A 17,740-nucleotide genomic window follows, 5' to 3' on the forward strand; every position below is an offset into this window, starting at 1 on the left:
ATGCCTCCAGCAGCAACAACCAGGCAACAGAAAGTAACAACCAGGAAATCAAAAAGTTTTGACTTAATAATAAGTGGATGACCTGTGAGTTTGCAGCATCCGCATTAGAGAAGAATGGTGCATAGAGAACTGTAGAGTGTATTTCTGTACTGTTCCATGTGATAGATTCATTTATAACTTGCACATTTAAAGTGTTTTCAAGGCTTGATTCAAAATGTCTCATAATTATTCTGAAATGGCTTAAAAAGTGGGGACAATACTGAAAGACATGATTGCTGTGTCGGGGGCTGCATCCTTCAAAGGACGTGGTCTACAAAGGATGAGTCATTCACAGCTTGTGTGGACCGCTAAGACCGAACTGAAATGAGACGGTCCTGTTTGCGTCACCAAACGCGGCTCTTGTCGCATAGCAACAGTCTAACTAGCTATCATAACTAACGTTGCATAGCTATTATTTTAAGATAATTTGTTTCAAGGCCCCTTTCGTTTTTTAACATTTGTATGGCCAGCTATTCGATTGAGGACACAATTAAAGTGTTTCCTGGGCAGCTTGAGAGTCCATCGTCTTGTTTGAATTGGCGCCCAATGAATCTCGGGATATGTTGGGATGCACCCGATGGATCCTTCATGGCCAAGGAAAAAGAGGACACATTTGTCGGCCACATCTGAGGGAGCCTTCAAAATGGCACAGCCTTTGACGCGCCGCTGTGATGCAATCGGCCTTCAAATACATGCTTTGAAGGATGCAGCCCCTGAATTGGGACACAGCTGATGTGTCTGTTTAACAACTCATCCACTACTGAAAGTTGATATGCTGGGCCGAGGTCAAAGGTTAAACCTCTCTCTACATTTATATTGGTGGATGAAAGAATATGGCTGCCATCAGCCAATTGCCTGATATTTTCTCTGCATTACTCTAATTCTTGCCTATGTGTGCACTATTCCAGCACCAAACTTTAAAATCCATAAAGACAGTTACGAAGCTCAACGAAACATTCTTCTTTTTCCAAAATGTTGTAATCACACATGTCAACTTCTGTTAGTTGACTTTTAACTGGCCTGTCTTTTTGCTAACGTCCACAGAACAACAGATCAGGTTGTCCTCAAATGTAGAGTACTGTGCCAAAGAACAACCATGACAAAACTTAGTAAACTTATTAAAGTCGTTTTTTCCCCACTTATTTGTTCATAGATTTTTATGATTGGCTGTAGTGGTAAAGCCCCAAAATATCAAAAGTGTCATGTTTTAAATGTTTAAATCATATTTTACATAATTGAGCATAATATGTAATACTCTGTTGTTAACAAGCTGTCTGGTCTGTTGTGACCCACTCTCTGTGTTCTGCAGCTGTTACACAATCTGTTTACAGTCACTAGCTGTTCCACGTTTCTCTGAATCTCTAGGCAGGAAATTCAAAGAATTGTCTGCACTTGACAGCAAAAGCATGAATGAAAGCACACACAGTGGCCTCTCAGTGCACGGTCTGTTCTGATAAACTGGTGAATGGATGTTCTTTCTCTCTCTCCACCTACCCCCCACCTCTCCCTCTTTCTCTCCTGTCCATGTGCGAGCAGCGGAGCGAGCGAGGGTCGGCCTAGCGCCTTTGCCTGGCGTCAAAGGCACCGATTACATTAACGCCTCTTACATCATGGTCAGCACTTCAGCTTCTTCTGTGAATCATTGATCTGTCCACGCTCTCTTTGAAGTTTTGAGTCAGAGCAGGTTACAACAAGTCAAAACACCCAGTCAGTGTAAAGGGCTGTGTGTTTTAATACTTGTTTCATTATAGTGAAGCCCATGGATCCAAATTTTCAACACATCTCAAAGAAAAAAAAAACATGTTTTTCTTTTACATTTTTGGGGTCTAATGACTACAAACGTTTGCACAAAAGGCTGTAATGTCTGCAGCACAAACCTTACAATATATGAGCCTCCAGAGTCATATAGGTCGACTAACGACCTCTTCTGTTAAACTGTTAGATGCTTTTTTTAAAACCATAAACAGCTGTAACATGGCGCCTTTAAAGCCACCAGACTCTATTGACAAAAACAGTAACATAACTTGACAGCCATAACAGAGGAGTTGCTGGTCTACTGCTGCCTCTGTCTGATGATCTTGCCATATTGATTTGAACAAAGCTTTTAAAACAACAAAGTCATGCAAGATATGTTAAAACAAGGTCTCAGATTCAAAATACTGGAATTTCCCCTTAGGTTTCATGTTAAGTACAAATAACCTGGAGGCTAAGGGTTACCACAACAAAATCAGGGACTGTGCCTTCAACTGGACTCCAGCAATTAAGTGTTAGACTTCTTAAAATCAAAACAGCACATGGCGAGACATGCTGGCATGTCGGTTTGGTAGGGTTTGTGTGGAGTGTACCCCTTTTGGGCCGGGAGCAAGGTCCAGCCCTTTTTTGCTACATTTTTATCACTTTTTGTGTTAGCCTATACCCTATATACTCTATTCTCTACCTATATAGAGAATGTTTTCAATTAGACGTTTTTTTTTCAGATGTTGTGGATAATATTTCAAAATACAGTGACAGCAAGCCCCTTAATCACATTTTTTTACTTTCAGGATACTCTGCCAAATTTCCTACCCTAAGGGTCTGATCAGACAGAACGCGTTTTAGCAGCTGGAAGCGGCTTTTTTGTCATTGTTTTTAATGAGAGGGACGTTTTCTGTGCGCTACTTTTATGTAGCAGAGCACCCTGCGTTTTTTCTGCTCTGTGCGCCTCGTGTTTTTGAGGAAACGCTCTGAGCGCCCAAAGCAGAAAAGCGCCCAACGTCATTGCCGTTTTTTCTGATTGTCAAATCGGATGAAAGGAGAGGCGGGCCTTCTGTCAGTTTACAATATAACGGTTAGGTTAATGACAGCTAATGATTCCGTGGTTGCCTTAACAACAGTAGAAAAAGAAGGCGCAGCAAGCTGCTCTTTTTGTTTTACCGTAGGCTTCAACAAAAAAGGCAGTGCGGTGCACCTCACATTTTACAGCCTGCAAAACGAGCTCTGTCTGATCGATCCCTAAGTCTATTTATGCAATTGTAGAACCTTCATTTGTGCATCATGTAGCCAAAAGCATCTTTCAAAAAAGGGGGTTTTTGGGCCCCCGAGACCAAACAGCCCAGAGTTGGGAGTGGTTGTTATTATCTTGTGGTGGCCCAAGGTATAGGCTAACACAAAATAATAGTAAAAAAAAGGTAGCAAAAAACCTCTAGAGGGCTGGACCTGTCTCCCGGCCTATTTTAAGAGTAACTAGAGAGTTAAGAGTAACCCTTAACCCCAAAGCCTGTAAAAGGCAGGTTAGCTGGCCAGATGAATCCCTGATGATAAGCAGGAAATGAACTCAGTATTTGTTTACACAATTTTAACCTAAGTCAAAATAAATGTGGTGTAAAGATTGTCGAGTAACTTTCACAAAAATCTGATGTTTTGTCTTTTTTGTCATGCTCAGGGTTACTACAGGAGTAATGAGTTTATCATTACCCAGCATCCTCTGCCTCACACCACAAAAGACTTCTGGAGAATGATATGGGACCACAATGCACAAATTATTGTTATGCTACCTGCCAACCATGGACTGGTACGAAACACACACATATACACTCACAAATAGGATGGGCTCAGATGTGTTGGTGCTCTAATGTCAATGAAACGATGTGTAGGTGACAGTCTCACAAAATAAGTACATACCTGTTGATCATATCACAGTTTTCAAAACCAGAGTTATGAAACTGTAGTAAAGTGATGCAGCAATACAGCCTGAACATACAGCCGAAGATGTGTTCATGTGTTAAGTGAAACGGCCTCTGTGCTCATCTGCAGGCAGAGGATGAGTTTGCGTACTGGCCCAGCCGGGAGGAGGCCATGAACTGCGAGGCGTTCACTGTCACCCTCATCAGTAAAGACCGGCTGTGTCTGTCCAATGAGGAGCAGATCAGCATCCATGACTTCATCCTGGAAGCCACACAGGTTAGTCCGCGTGTGTGTGTGTGTGTGTGTGTGTGTGAGAGAGAGAGAGGGAGTGTGACAAATTGATTGAACCAAACTTGCAGAAGTTATTCAGAAGAATAAAAAATATCCACTGCCACAATCACTGACAGTTATGGTTGGTAGAGTGGATTGTCAACAGAGAGCGAAGCAGATTTAGACAATAATAAGTCTGCAAACAATTGCGAGTGACCATGCGAGGAGAGATTCATAAATCCAGTACAAGTTTTGAGAGTGGTTGATGGCAGAATGCTGAGTTTGATTGTTGCTTTGAGTCTCCAGAAGAACAAAACAACTTTACCTTCTCACTGTCTTCAAAGCTGCCAGATTTATTAATGAAAAATCATCATTGTCATTGTTGTCCTAAAAGCTCACGTCACATCGATGAGTTGAAGGTTGAATTTTCCAAACCACACACCATTCGTCTCACCTTTGTCTCCGTCTCTTGCTGTCTGTCTACCAGGATGACTACGTGTTAGAGGTTCGTCACTTTCAGTGCCCCAAGTGGCCGAACCCAGACGCCCCCATCAGCAGCACCTTCGAGCTCATCAACGTCATCAAAGAGGAGGCAGCCACCCGGGACGGACCAACCATCGTCCATGATGAGTCAGTCTGACGTTGTATTTACTCTCTTATCTGTCACCATGTTGTTAGACGGGCCGATTAGAAAAATAGTACAATAGGAAAAACAATAATACAAGAATATTACAGTAGATGACACTTTAGGTAATTGGGCCCTGTTTTATGCACTGTTATGTTTTATGATATATGTTGAATACATGCTGAAATCCATTTAATTTTTTTTTTTTGAGTTCCGGACATGCGATAGCAACAAGTGGCAAACATTGTAAAATGGAAACTGTGTCCTCAGATTTAGGCACCAAAATTACTTGTTAATTCTTATGAAAATGATTTGGGCTTAAATAACAACGGGCAGACATTCTTACAAAGCTAATTAACTGAGAAAGTATGTTATGTAACAGGCGTAAAAACAGTACTTAAAGTGATAATCTCAAAGATCTCAGTTTCGTTCTCTTTGGCGGCACCTAGGGCGACAAAACGGCAATTGCAGGAGCACACTTCCCAGATATCCAGACAGTGCTGCATGTGTGACGTCCACGGTTGGCTCCGGTTGTAACTCTTGATTTTCCTCGCTGACGGTCGCTTTCCTTTTCAGACTGTTTGCTTCATCTGAGCGTCGAGTTTGTTTCTTTTTCTTTGGATTTTCACTGATGACTGAAGTTGTATCTGTAGTCATCCGTCTTTTCTTTGTTTGTTCAGCCATAGTAGATTACTGTTTACTCGCAACACTTGCAGAGACCGGAAAAGCAGCCGCTTAGCGCCGCCTACCCTCTCTAGCAGACCAACCACTGCTGGCTGATGGAAAACGCGTCACTAACTCGGCGCAGCTTGGGATTTTTTTCTGCTAAAGTCACCACAGACACCCAGTCTGTAATGCTGCAAATGCAAAGGCTTTCATCAGTGGACCATAGGTTCATTCACCATTGTGTTACCTCATTCGGCGACAGACAGAGACTTAACAGACATTAATTTAAATGAAAATCTTTGAGGTTATCACTTTAAAAGTGGTCATCATTGAATATTGGTTTTTAAAGGGAAATCGAACACTGCTCTCCTGAATGAAAGTTGCATATTTGCTTGAACAGTTAATCCCCATCACCTCTTAAAGACCTCATATGATATTATTCTTAATCTTCCAGACACAGACAACTTAGCAGTAGACGATACAATGCCAAGAATGAATTGTAAAAAGAGAAATAATCAGCATCAGTAAAACATGTTAAGAGCCTGAAATGACAATTTTTGACAGGGCTGTGGTTACAATGATGATTGATTGTTGCAGGTTTACAATGTGTTCCTGCAACAATAGTTTCAGCAGAATGTTGGCAGAGGATGTGACTTGAATCTTTGCTAAAAGAATCAAAAATAAATCAGGATTCAATTTCATCACCTGTAATATTGAATACCACATTTTATGATTTTTAAATCATTCAGATTTCCTCAGTAATAATTGCTTCCATGCGTCCACTCCCGGGTTAACATATTTGAGCACAGAATGATGTGAAGAAAACTAAAATCGCCTGAACAGCCCGATTTTCCTGCAAGTTAATGGAGAAAGGAAATATTTGTTTTTTCTTTTACTTCTGAATCGCGCTTCCAACCCCCTGATCCCCCCCCCAGGACCCCCAGCAAACTGCCCAATTAAACATAATGAAAGTGTCTTTAGTAGTGACACACATTAGTGTTCTTGAATAACACACTAATCCGGCAGCTCCGCTCATGTTTATTCATTAGAAAAATGAAGATTGCTTGTCGCATCTTCAAGAAGAAAACTAATGACTAATTGAGCACTTCATCTGGTTGCCATGGCTCAGCCAGCTTGCAGCACCTAAGAGATTGTCAGTTAGAGGCTCATCCTAATTGTCTTCGTGCTCATTATTCAGCCAGCCATGGGTTGTTAGCAGTGCTTTCTGCTGAGCTCCTGACAGGGCTGCTAATGGAAGAGGAGACCCTTTACGTTGCGCAGGCGACCCAGTGTTCTCTGGGGAGCCTCATGCAGTGCTGAGCTGTCATCCTCAGGTGGATTCTTTCGCTAATAAATCTTTAATCACAGAGGTGACATTCCTGATCTGTGAGGGTCTTCACTCCCCGGCTAAGCTGCTGTCAAGGACATCTCCGACGCTGAGTTGTGAAGGTTTGCACAGCAGCAAAGAGTCCTCTGAGAGATTTTCTTACAGCCAATTGAATTAATCGAATCAGACTTCAATAAGAGGAGACAGGACAAGAGAAAGAACATTTAAAGGAAGTTCAAATCTACAGATGCCGGCTATGCAATAATTGTAACAACCTGGGGAGGCATAAACAGGGCCATGATGTTGGTTTTGGAGGGTAGGTCGTGGGGGGGCATGCGTTGCAATGTTGATTAACCTTTAATACCCATCAACTTATTTGAGTTTGTCAAGTAATATCAAGCATGATGAGAAAATTGTATTGCCAAAACTTTTGAGATAAGAAAGCATTCAGTTTCACTTTCCTGTTGTGCAGGCGTCAATACAAACATTAAAGCTCCAGTTCACCGATTTTCAACCTGAGTCCTCTCATGCTATTATGGGGAGCTGATGCCATTATGGTGATTGGAGATATGGTGAAAAATGCAATTTCGCTCTGTGCCTTTGGAGGACGCTAGCCGCTTCTCCATTGGAACCTGGAAAACCTGGGAGCCAGGGAGCTCGTTAAACGAAACTTCCACAATCTAGGACACCTGCCTCTGATGTCATGTCTCGTTCAAAATCGTCAGATTTGAAATGTAGACTGCAGACCTGAAGATTTTTTAGATGATCCACCGGTATATTCTCGTCGTATTTCAGATTCTGTACCAACTGGAAAACAGTAGTATTTTTCTCCAGCGTCTCTCGCTGGGCCGTTCCTTTCAGAGGCAGGGGCGCAGTGCACCCTGGGTGTTGTAGGAATGTAGAATGGATGAAACCACGAGCTGTTTGTACAAATTTGTCCACAGCTATGGTGCCAATTGAAAATATTATTGCTTCTATGGATTACAGAGAACATCAGCTTTGACTGACAGCGGCTTTTTCCAGGGGCGAACTGCTCCTTTAAGTATAAGGTCTAAAAGTGCTACACCTGATAAAATGTTGACGAAGCAGTGGAGGACAGCCTATACACTCCTGTAAGAGCTTTCCTTTACCCAAGCCCCTGAGCCAGACCGTGTGTGTGTGTGTCTGACAGGTTAGGAGCAGTGTCAGCAGGCATGCTGTGTGCCCTCACCACCCTGTCTCAGCAGCTGGAGAGCGAGGGCGCCGTAGATGTCTACCAAGTGGCCAAGATGATCAACCTCATGAGGCCCGGGGTCTTCACATACATTGTGAGTCTGACACAACTGAAATATATAATAATACATGGAGTCACACATTTCCTCATACCTGTCTGTCTTTTCATTGCCTGTCCACAGGACCAGTACGAGTACCTATACAAAGCTCTGCTCAGCCTCGTCAGCACCAAGGACAATGGCTCGGGTCTTCTGTCCAGGGACATTAACGTGACCATGGGCTCCATCTCCGACCAGTCTGACCAGGCGGAGAGCATGGAGTCTCTGGTCTGAGAGAGGCCCTTCGGGAGCCTGGAGCTGCTCTGAGGGCATCCTGAGGGTCCCTGCGGGGGTCCCTGAGCCCACATAGGAGGCACTTAACTTTGTAAAACGTCAAGGAACTATTGTGGACAAGACTTTTTGAGGCCTTTTTTTGCCAGACTCTTGGTTAAAATGAATAACCTGATTACTTTTTTACACTGATAAAAAGTTTTTGATATTTATTTTTTTCGCCATTTTATGTCTTAATGTTCTCCTACTGAAGGGTTTGCACCTGCGATTTTGAGTTTTCTTGTTTTTTTCACGACAGCGTGGATAGGCAACGAGAAACACTTTTCTGTCTTTTCTTGTTTGCACTATATAATGTCAGTGTTACTGCCTATACTAAAGCTGACTCACTCGGCTTTTCTCCACTCGAGCTCTGATTTCTTTTTGTGACATTCCACGGCTTTGGCCCCGATTAAATCGACTGCTTCTGTGAAGGACGTTGTTCTGCCTGACACCTACACGTTGATTTCTGACAGTGGATGGAGGACGGCCTGAACTCTCTGCCTAAGTGACAAAAAGCTGATTGACTTCAGCTCAGCGTGACCTCCTCCGCCCTGCTCATCTATACTACTCACATTACCACTCATTTACCACAAGAACCGAGATCTTGGAGCATTTTGCCACAGACAACTAGCTCTTCTTTTCCAAAATTAATTTACTATTCAACTTTTTTTTTGTTTTCTTGCCTTGTTTTCTTGTCACTCTTCCTCTTACTAGCGAGTCACACCCATGTTAGAATACCCAAGGTGGTGTAACAACTGCTACTGTGAAATTTTACTATTTCTTTGTATAATTCATATTATGCTTTTTAATATATGGAAATACTGTATGTATACATATATAAATATATCCTTATCATAATAACTTTGTGATTTTTGTACATGTCCTATGTGGCCTCCTGCCTCAGGCCGGTTGATTTCCACCGCATACTTTACCACTCCAGTACTGACAGCTGATTTACAACCATGTTGAAGCGGACTCCCTCAGTCCTCTACGTTCCTGTATGCTGCTACGTCATCCCAACTAACACACGCACACAGATACACACCTACAAACGCCACCAGTCGTGAGTGATGTGTCATTAAAATCATTCACAAACTTCCGCAGACGATGCAACCACATCACATTCCCCATCTTTCTGAAAAGTAGTTTGTTTCCTCCTAAAAATTCATTCTGATTGACAGCACGGATTGAGAACACAGAGGCCTGTATGAGGAGCCTTCGTGTGCTCACATGCACGTGAAGTGTGTCATGACAGGGTTGATTTAGTACGATCTGCAGAGGAACAGCAGACTAAAAAACAAGCTCTATGCAACACATTGGTTAGCTATTAGAAATCTGAAACAGGGTTTAAAACAGTCGTTTGGTTCAGTGTGTGAGCCTAGTCAGGGGGTTTCATTGATTACATGTTTGGTAATGTTTTAAGGTGCTTAACATGAGAAAGCAAGAATTTTAAGTTGTTGGCTTGTCTCGCCTTGCAGACAAATATCTTATTTCCGCATCTTTTTCACATTTGTTGCAATCAAATTACGTTGGGATGACAATTGGCAGGGTTGCACGGTGGTGTTGTGGTTAGCGCTGTTGCCTCGCAGCTAGAAGGTTCCTAGTTCGAAGCTGTGTTTGGACAAAGTGGGCCTTTCTGTGTGCAGTTTGCATGTTCACCACGTGCAGGCGTGTGTTCCCTCCAGTACTCCGGCTTCCTCCCACAGTCCAAAGACATGCTCGTTAGGTTCATTGATTACTCTAAATTGCCCGTAGGTGTGAGCGTGAAAGGTTCTCTGTCTATGTGTCAGCCCTGTAACTGGCGATCAGTCCAGGTGTAACCCCGCCTCTCGCCCAATGTCAGCTGGAATTGGCTCCAGCCCTCCCCTGTACAGGATAAGCTGTATAGACAATGGATGGAAGGATGACAATTGGCCTCGCTTTTGGTCTGAACACAGCTTTAAATACACAGACAACGCTTTTTAGTAGCATCAGTTCAGGTTTCGGTCTCTTTGGATGTGTTTGCAGAAAATATATATCGTCATCCTTATCCTTTAAAATACAACTAACCTGCAGCTGTTGATAAGGCACACACCACTCATTGACCAAGTCGTTTGACAAACTTTAACACAGCATCATAGGCCTACCTGCCATAGCTAGTTTTAGACAAAAGCATCCATCATGCCATTTAAACCCAGGGCTTTTACTAGATCTGATTTAACTGCCACTGTGTAACACAGAAGTGATTGACAGAAAAAGTAATTTGGAGAAAACAGAAGGCGCAGGTGGCGTGTTCGAGATCCGTGCTCGTTGACAGAGGTGTAGTCACTCTCTGCAACCTCCCATGGCCTTGTGTACATAGTTTCCGTCACTCACCTTTTCTCCAGAGATGTATATTTTGTGGTTTTAGTGGCCTACTAAAGAGCAGAGCCTCAAATGTTCCCTGCTTTATCTGCAGTAACCCCATACACAGTCACACACACACTCCCACACATGACTTTGACATGAGGATGTTTGATTTAGCCGCTGGTTTTGATGATATTCGTACCTCTGTGATTAAATGGCGTGAAATGAACACTTGTAGTTTTTCACTCAGCACAAAACAGATAGCGTGTTGAATGCGAGCGAGAGAGAGAGAGAGAGAGAGAGAGAGAGAGAGAGACAAATGTATTTTGATTTTTTTTACAAACTTTTACCAAAGACTTGAATCCTCCCGTGCAGAAAAACTGATATTGGGGCGAGCTTCACGCCCAGCCCACCTCTTCCACCCGCTCACACTATATCTGTATTTGTATCAGTGTCCTTACAAAGGCATGCTTCAAAGTGTCACGACAGTATCTGTTTTAACTTTAGCTTCAAAGGTCTTACTCAAAGTTTTTATCATACACCATCATATAGGTCAGAGGTCATTATAATCTCTTTCTGTCTCCTGCTGTGTTATCTCCTTTTGAATGGGGGCCATATTAGCTAACCCCTCCCTGTTTTTGGGACACATAAACAGCATTTTCTGGGTTATTTCTTTAAACTCTTTGTAAAATGAACACTTTGCTGAAGTCACAGGCCAAGCCAGAAAGAGGAAAATTCATTTGTGCTTTCCCAAAAAAATCGGCGTGCAACTGCTGCTGCTAAGCTAACGTTTAACATGCTAGCTAGCCAAAACGTGCTAGTGCTATTCAGTCAAAATAGCTTGCCATAGCCTTCTAGTTGGTTTTCTACTAGTTTAACAGAACAAATCATTAGCAAGGTTACTTACAGCAAGCATTATCCACTGTTCAAGCGAGTATCACAACTGACTGCCGGCCATCAGGCATCTCTTTCGTTCTCCGACAAAGCGGAGTGATATTAGCGAATATGTTAGCTGCTGATTTTAAACCACAAGTACTGATCAAGTGAAATAAGCTGTTCTATAAAATGTTGATGTTATAAATGCTGGTACGGTCTCCATGTTTAAACAACTTAAGTTTAAACAGTTCTGATCATTCTGGTGATTTGGAATGAAAAGTGTTTTGTGTTGCCTTTGAAGCTAACGCGGGGCTGTACTGTCAACACAAATTGTACATATCTTTTGTTGCCTCTGTAACTCAACCCCTCTCTGGAAACTGTGGATGTATTGACTGTGTCGGAGGAAATGTTACATCAGAATGATTTTGTATTTCAAACTTAATTCTTTTTTTACTTTACATGAACCACAAATCTCTCACAAGGTTTCCAATCTGTTCTCTCTCATTCCGACTCACTCATGGCGTTGCTATTCGTGGTGGATTGTGTGGAATCCGGGTGTGCGTGTGTGTGTGTGTGTCCAGCTTGTGGTCATAATCACATTCCAGTTTCCAGCTTCACGCCCTCCATTAATGTTCAGGCAGTGATTGTGATATTACAATGTTATCCCCTCTTCTTTTGATTCTTTTTGGCTCTTGGTTTCCGTCTTCTGGAGGCTATGATTCTGTTGTCAGACGTGAACAATGGAATAGCTCTCTTGTATTTCATGAGATAATTTCCTCTCCACCGACCCGTTTTGGGGAGGTGGCCGTTTGTTCCTCTTTTGTAACATGAATACGAGAAAAAGACGGATTTCTTTTTTTCTTTCTTTTTTTGTTGTTTCGTTGAAAGCTATATCAAAGCATTCTATTATAGTGTTATTTAATATGTAAATGGTATTGCTATACATAAAATAAAATATGGGTTTTGATGTAATTTTCTGAAATCATTTGTGTGATAATATCTGTGCGTCTGTTTTTGGTGTTGAACGTCTGGTATTTACTACATTATAAACATTTACATAATTATGCCCTTCTTAGAATATGATCATTTTAATGCATAAACATTTATAAGTTATAAGAATTTGCTTCAGCTCTGTAATTATGTAAAGAGGACTCCTCTCTTAGTTGTGAGTGACCAGCAGAGGCAGCATCACACTTTATATATTTAGAAATATAAAGCCCAGTTCAGATCGATGATTCACAACGCAACAAAACAGTTTTAGAATGTTGCAGAGAAAAGTGCAGCGGTGTGAACTAGTTAGTTGCAGAGTGTCTGAAGCAGCTGCCTGGAGTTGCAAAAGATTTGACTTGTCAAATCTCAGTTTTAGAACAGAATGATGTAGCTGTTTCACTTCAACCAATCAGGAAACAGCAAAGTTGGCGTAGGCACCCTGTCTCTGGTGCTGCAGTAGCCAAAGATAGCTCCAGATCCTCTCTTTCCAAACTCTCTGTCTTCAGCGTTTATTAATCAGTGCTACAACTAAAATCGCGAGCATGTAACTGTCATCCATTTCTTTTTATAACAATAACAGAAATACAGCTATTCAATTCATGTAACCTAGACGTAATACTAAAGTTATAGTATTAACGCAGAAGTAGTGGGGTACGTCAGTGCGTCGTTGCTATGGAGACGGTCAGCTGCATTGCGCTGCTTTGATGTGAACGGCCCAGTTTTACAAAGTTTATGATCAGATGTCAAGGGATTCTTTTGGCAGTTGCATCCAGCCTCGTTGGTAATCATTGATCTGAACTGGCCTTAAAAGAACAAGCTGAGTAACAACAATAGGTCCATCCTAATACACACTCTTTTACAAGATGAAAAAGGTTATGACATGGGCTATGTTCACACTGCAAGCCTGAGTGCTCAATTCCAATTTATTGCTCAGATCCGATTTTGTTCTTTGGCTGTTCACATCATGTTTAAAATGTGGCCAATATCAGATTGCAGTGTGAAATGGTCGTGGTCCTGAACTGACCCACATGTGCAAAAAAACAATAACAAAGACTACTGGGTGCCATAGAAGTCAGTGTTTACGGTTTCATTTATAAATTGATGTGCCCCGCGGAAGCCAGCGAATTCCCCTGCTCTTTAGTAGGCCAAAAAAAACACCTGTATCTGATTAAGGACCACACATGAAAGTGGCCCAAATCAGATTTGAAAAGATCAGATTTCATGTGATTTGTGTTGTTCACGCTTACTCTGTCCAAATCCAGGGGCTACAGCCTTCGAAGGACGCAGTCCACGGAGGATGCTCCATTCATAGCCTACGTAGACCAGTTAAAGCCGAACTGAAATGAGATGGTCTGGTCTAAATAATTTGTGGCCGATTGGGGCCCTTTCGTTTTCATAAACATGTGTAATATTAGTTATTCGATTGAGTTGAAACCAAAAACTTTTACATTTTAAAGTGTATTCCTCTGCAGCGTAAAAGTCTGCTATCTGTTTGAATTCATCTTCTCGGGATGCACCATTCGCAGCCCGGGAAACGGAGGACGCATTTGTCCGCATCTGAAGAAGCCTTCGAATTGGGGGAGCCTTCGTGTTGGGACAGCCTTCGACACGATTCTGTGACACAATCGGCTTTCACATACAGCCTTCAAAGGCTGCAGCCCCTGGATATGGACACAGCTACTGTCATGACAAAAACAGACCTGAGTCATATATGAGCAAAGAAATCTGATTTGGGCCACATTTACCTGCAGTCTGAACGTAGCCATTGGGTGCAGCATCAAAACAGAGAGAGAGAGGGAGAGACAGTGTGTGTGTGTGTGTGGGTGTGTGTGTCTGTCTGTCTGTCTGTTTCTACACACAGTAATCTCCCTTCCCCAGCTCCAGAGACACTGAAGGACCAGTTGCAGGAAGTGTTCAGTAAGTGTGCACTGGTTGGTTTAGAGGTGGACCGGTGAGTCAGAAGAGACTCTTTAGAGGGACGGTACAGATACTCTCCTCTGTCTCTCACTGACAGAGGAGGTGTGGTGGCTGTATTTCTCTTATTGTGACAGACAGAATAATCCTACCCAGAGCAAAACAGACTCTCACTGCCTCACACTACTAAGCGGCTATCCTCTTCCTTCTTTACAATTTCTCTCAAAATCCCTGATATCAACCTGACCTTTCCACTCCAGCAATCAATCAAACATTTCTACACAGCTGCTGATAGGAGTCATAAAACCTGTCTTAGTGATAACACTATGGCTGATTCATTTTCACCTTTGCCAACTTTGTGTTGTGTGTTTGGATCAAGTATGAGTTCACAGGTTCACATTGTCTTAAACTAATTCTAAAATCTATAATTATGCGTATACAACTTGCCTACTAGAATGTTACAATTTGTAAAACAGAACGACACAGAACTCTGTCTAAGAGTACCAAAAATATATAAAACATTTTAAGAGAAGTGATGCTCTTCCTGACTATAAACTACATTCCCAGCTCGCTGTGTAGTGCTTTTAAATTGTTTATGTTCAATCTGTTGACACACAAATAGGCCTACACATGGAAAAAGACAATGTTAAGAAGGATAGCACACATGATGACTCGATACAGTACAGGCTACTTACTGAGAAAAGTTCGGCTTCACTGTATAACAGTTCCGGGATGTAAAATATTTAAAACACAAGTTCGGGAAAATGACTGGCTTTTGAATGTAAACTGCTTTCTGAAATAATACCAGCAGGGGGCAGCTGGTTCCACGTGTTTTGATTGCCATGGTTACTGAACGCCTTGGAAACCAAACGTGTTAAATGAAACATAACAACTTCCGACAGAGTTTCAAAACAAAACATATTTGTTCAAATAATGGAAAAGTGATGGTGCGTTTTATGCAGGGTGATGAACCGTAAGTGAATGAACTATACGTTTCAGTATAGTGTAACCAACTTTTTTTTCAAGCAGCAACTGTCAGACGTTTAAAATTAAAAAAACAATTTAGGGCGATGGAGTGATTTTCTTCCCAAGAAGCGGTGCTTTTATTTTGAATTACAAATTTCTTCCTTCGGTCGCTTGATACAAACTTCCGGTGGTGACCGGAAAAGCTTTTGTTGTTAGCAGTGTCGGTCCTTCTAACCTGATGAAATGGAGTTGATTGAGAAGCACGAGGAAATGTGAGTGTGCCATATTTAATATGAAGAAGTATTAATTCAGTTTAATCGATAAGAGCGTCAATGGGTCAGTGATTCCGCTATGAAGAGCACGAGTGTCTTGTCCACATAGATGGCTAGTTAACTCAAATAGCACACTTTGAGAAACGTTAGCCAAACTTTTACCTGTGAGAGTGAGGTGTTTGTTCCGTTTCTTGTTGTTCGTTATTTTATACGAAGCCAGTGTACAACAAAAATGCACCTTCCTTTGTTTATTATTATTGTGATTATTTCAATTTTGTTTCTTTTTGTTGTTCCTAAATTTTGTTTGGCTATATACTTATGTTGTGATTCGACAGGACACTCAGTATTGACAATCTGCCTTTTATTGTGTTGATTAAGACACACTCTCATATTAGTAGTCAGTAGTCAGTTTGAGCTGAATCAGTGTACATGTTGGAGGATATTAGTGTAACATGAAGGCTAGCTTTGTCTTCCTGACACATTTCTTCTCTCCACTGTGTTTGACATCAGTCTGGAGAGGAGAGCCGAGCTGCTGGAGCAGATGGAGAGTCGCAGAGAGCAGCTGAAGATCCAGAGGACGAAGCAGGTGGAGAAGTCTGAGGCTGCACGCCACAGGAACATCACCCTGCTGCAGGTAGCACGGACTGATTTTACATACTCAGTCACAGTTTTTATAATGACTGAATTGTTTTAACTTATGTATTCAGTTAAATAATTAACCCGTCTCTGTTTCTAACCTCTAAATAAAGATATTCTCCTTTGTCAGTTTTTCTGACAAATCGAGAAACTGTTGCAGCACATGCAGCAGAGAATCACAGTTGATCAGATGGTGGTCCTCACTAAAATTGGTTGGCAATGTATATAATGTTACATATTATTTGATGTAGTTATTTGTTCAGGGAAGCAGCCATCTGAGTACCTTTGTGAAGTCATATTGGTGAAAGATGTATGCACAATCCTCACTGAAACTGCCGTTTTTATTCCAAATCATTATTCACTGTAAAAATCGCCATATTGGTAATAACTGGATGTTTCCTTTTTAAAATCTGATCATAAATCAGGGCTCTAATTTTAACCTATCGTTCATTTGCTAAATCATAGAGCCCAATATTTGCATAAAGGTTAAAGAGTCTGTGGGTGACTATGTGAACTCTGTGTTACTGCAGGATTTACAGAAGATAGAGGATCGTCTCAGAGGAAGACAGCTGCCACGCCCACACCTCCTGGCTCTAGAGGTAACAAAGGTTAAATGTAACCAGCCGTGTAGTACTGCCTTCTTAATGCTCTTGTTGACTTTGACATTATGAACTTGTCTCACTGATGTTCCACTCATGATGATTATCATTCTTGAACCTCATGGCTTAGTTTAGAAGACCTTTTCATTTCAGAATACAGCTCCGTGTGTAAAGATATGAAGTGATATATATTTATAAGCGGGCTACGTGAGTAAGGGCGATATTTATTCATCATTTCCAGCACTCAGATTAACACAAATCCAGCAAATTAAAGTACTTGTATGCTTTCAATCTAAAGTTCTGGTTTGTTAATGTACTGGTAGGAAACTGAATGGAAAGCTCAAATGTAACACAAAAAAGCTAGTTGTCGTCCATTCTAGAGGATGACATGTAAACATGCATGTCAGTAGGTCTCTGAAATCCTAATTAATTTTTCCATTCAGACGTAATTCAGTCACCGTCATGATAGACTCAGATTTGATGACTTAAGACTTTTGTGACCTAACAGTAAGGTTTATATTGTGTCTCTGTTCTAGACAAGATATTGGGCATCTGTGGAGCAGTCCGTCCCAGCCTGGGAGCACTTCCTGCTGGGTAAAGGCCCACACCCCACTGATGGTCCAGGACAGCCACCCCGGAGAACAAAACAGACACCAAGCACAGCTAAAGGCAGTGGCCTACCTCCTCGCCCAAAACCCAGGACTGCTCGATAGGTGAGGGGTGATGGTGGTGGTGCACTGTAACCTGATAGATTGCTCTAATGGTCACAAGGTGCAGGTGATAACAGGCCTGGGGATTCAAATACCCCGCCGACTGTCTTCCCAATCAGGGTTGGACTTGGGGGCTTGAGTGAACAGAACCTGAGTGCTACTGCAAAGAATCTTTAACTGGGGTTCCTGAAAGGATCTTTCCAGTGTTCACATTTGCAGTGTTGTGACAAAACCAGCAGAGGGAGCCAGTGTCAAAGATAATGTCCTGTGGATGAAATCCCA

At 41.9% G+C, this 17,740-nt stretch overlaps 2 protein-coding genes across 2 annotated transcripts in view; both read left to right on the forward strand.

Moving 5' to 3' along the window:
• LOC138605376 (receptor-type tyrosine-protein phosphatase gamma-like) overlaps nt 1-12,343 on the forward strand; it is a 444,649-nt gene extending 432,306 nt beyond the window's left edge. Inside the window, exons 24-29 of the mRNA XM_069677579.1 lie at nt 1,576-1,652; nt 3,461-3,589; nt 3,832-3,978; nt 4,460-4,602; nt 7,762-7,897; nt 7,985-12,343. Coding sequence (XP_069533680.1) covers nt 1,576-1,652; nt 3,461-3,589; nt 3,832-3,978; nt 4,460-4,602; nt 7,762-7,897; nt 7,985-8,134 — 782 coding nt within the window. The 3' untranslated portion in view covers nt 8,135-12,343. The remainder of the gene's footprint in view (nt 1-1,575; nt 1,653-3,460; nt 3,590-3,831; nt 3,979-4,459; nt 4,603-7,761; nt 7,898-7,984) is intronic.
• Nucleotides 12,344-15,445: 3,102 nt separating this feature from the next.
• On the forward strand, nt 15,446-17,586 carry cep15 (centrosomal protein 15). Its single transcript, XM_069679043.1, has 4 exons — nt 15,446-15,513; nt 16,024-16,147; nt 16,680-16,748; nt 17,285-17,586. Exons 1-4 carry the CDS (start codon nt 15,485-15,487, stop codon nt 17,459-17,461), a joined length of 399 nt encoding a protein of 132 aa, XP_069535144.1. The 5' UTR covers nt 15,446-15,484; the 3' UTR covers nt 17,462-17,586.
• Nucleotides 17,587-17,740: the final 154 nt, after the last annotated feature.

Source organism: Semicossyphus pulcher, unplaced genomic scaffold (genome assembly GCF_022749685.1).
Source record: "Semicossyphus pulcher isolate SPU_LCO1_2020_fin unplaced genomic scaffold, fSemPul1.0.p SCAF_3, whole genome shotgun sequence".
NCBI lineage: Eukaryota > Metazoa > Chordata > Actinopteri > Labriformes > Labridae > Semicossyphus > Semicossyphus pulcher.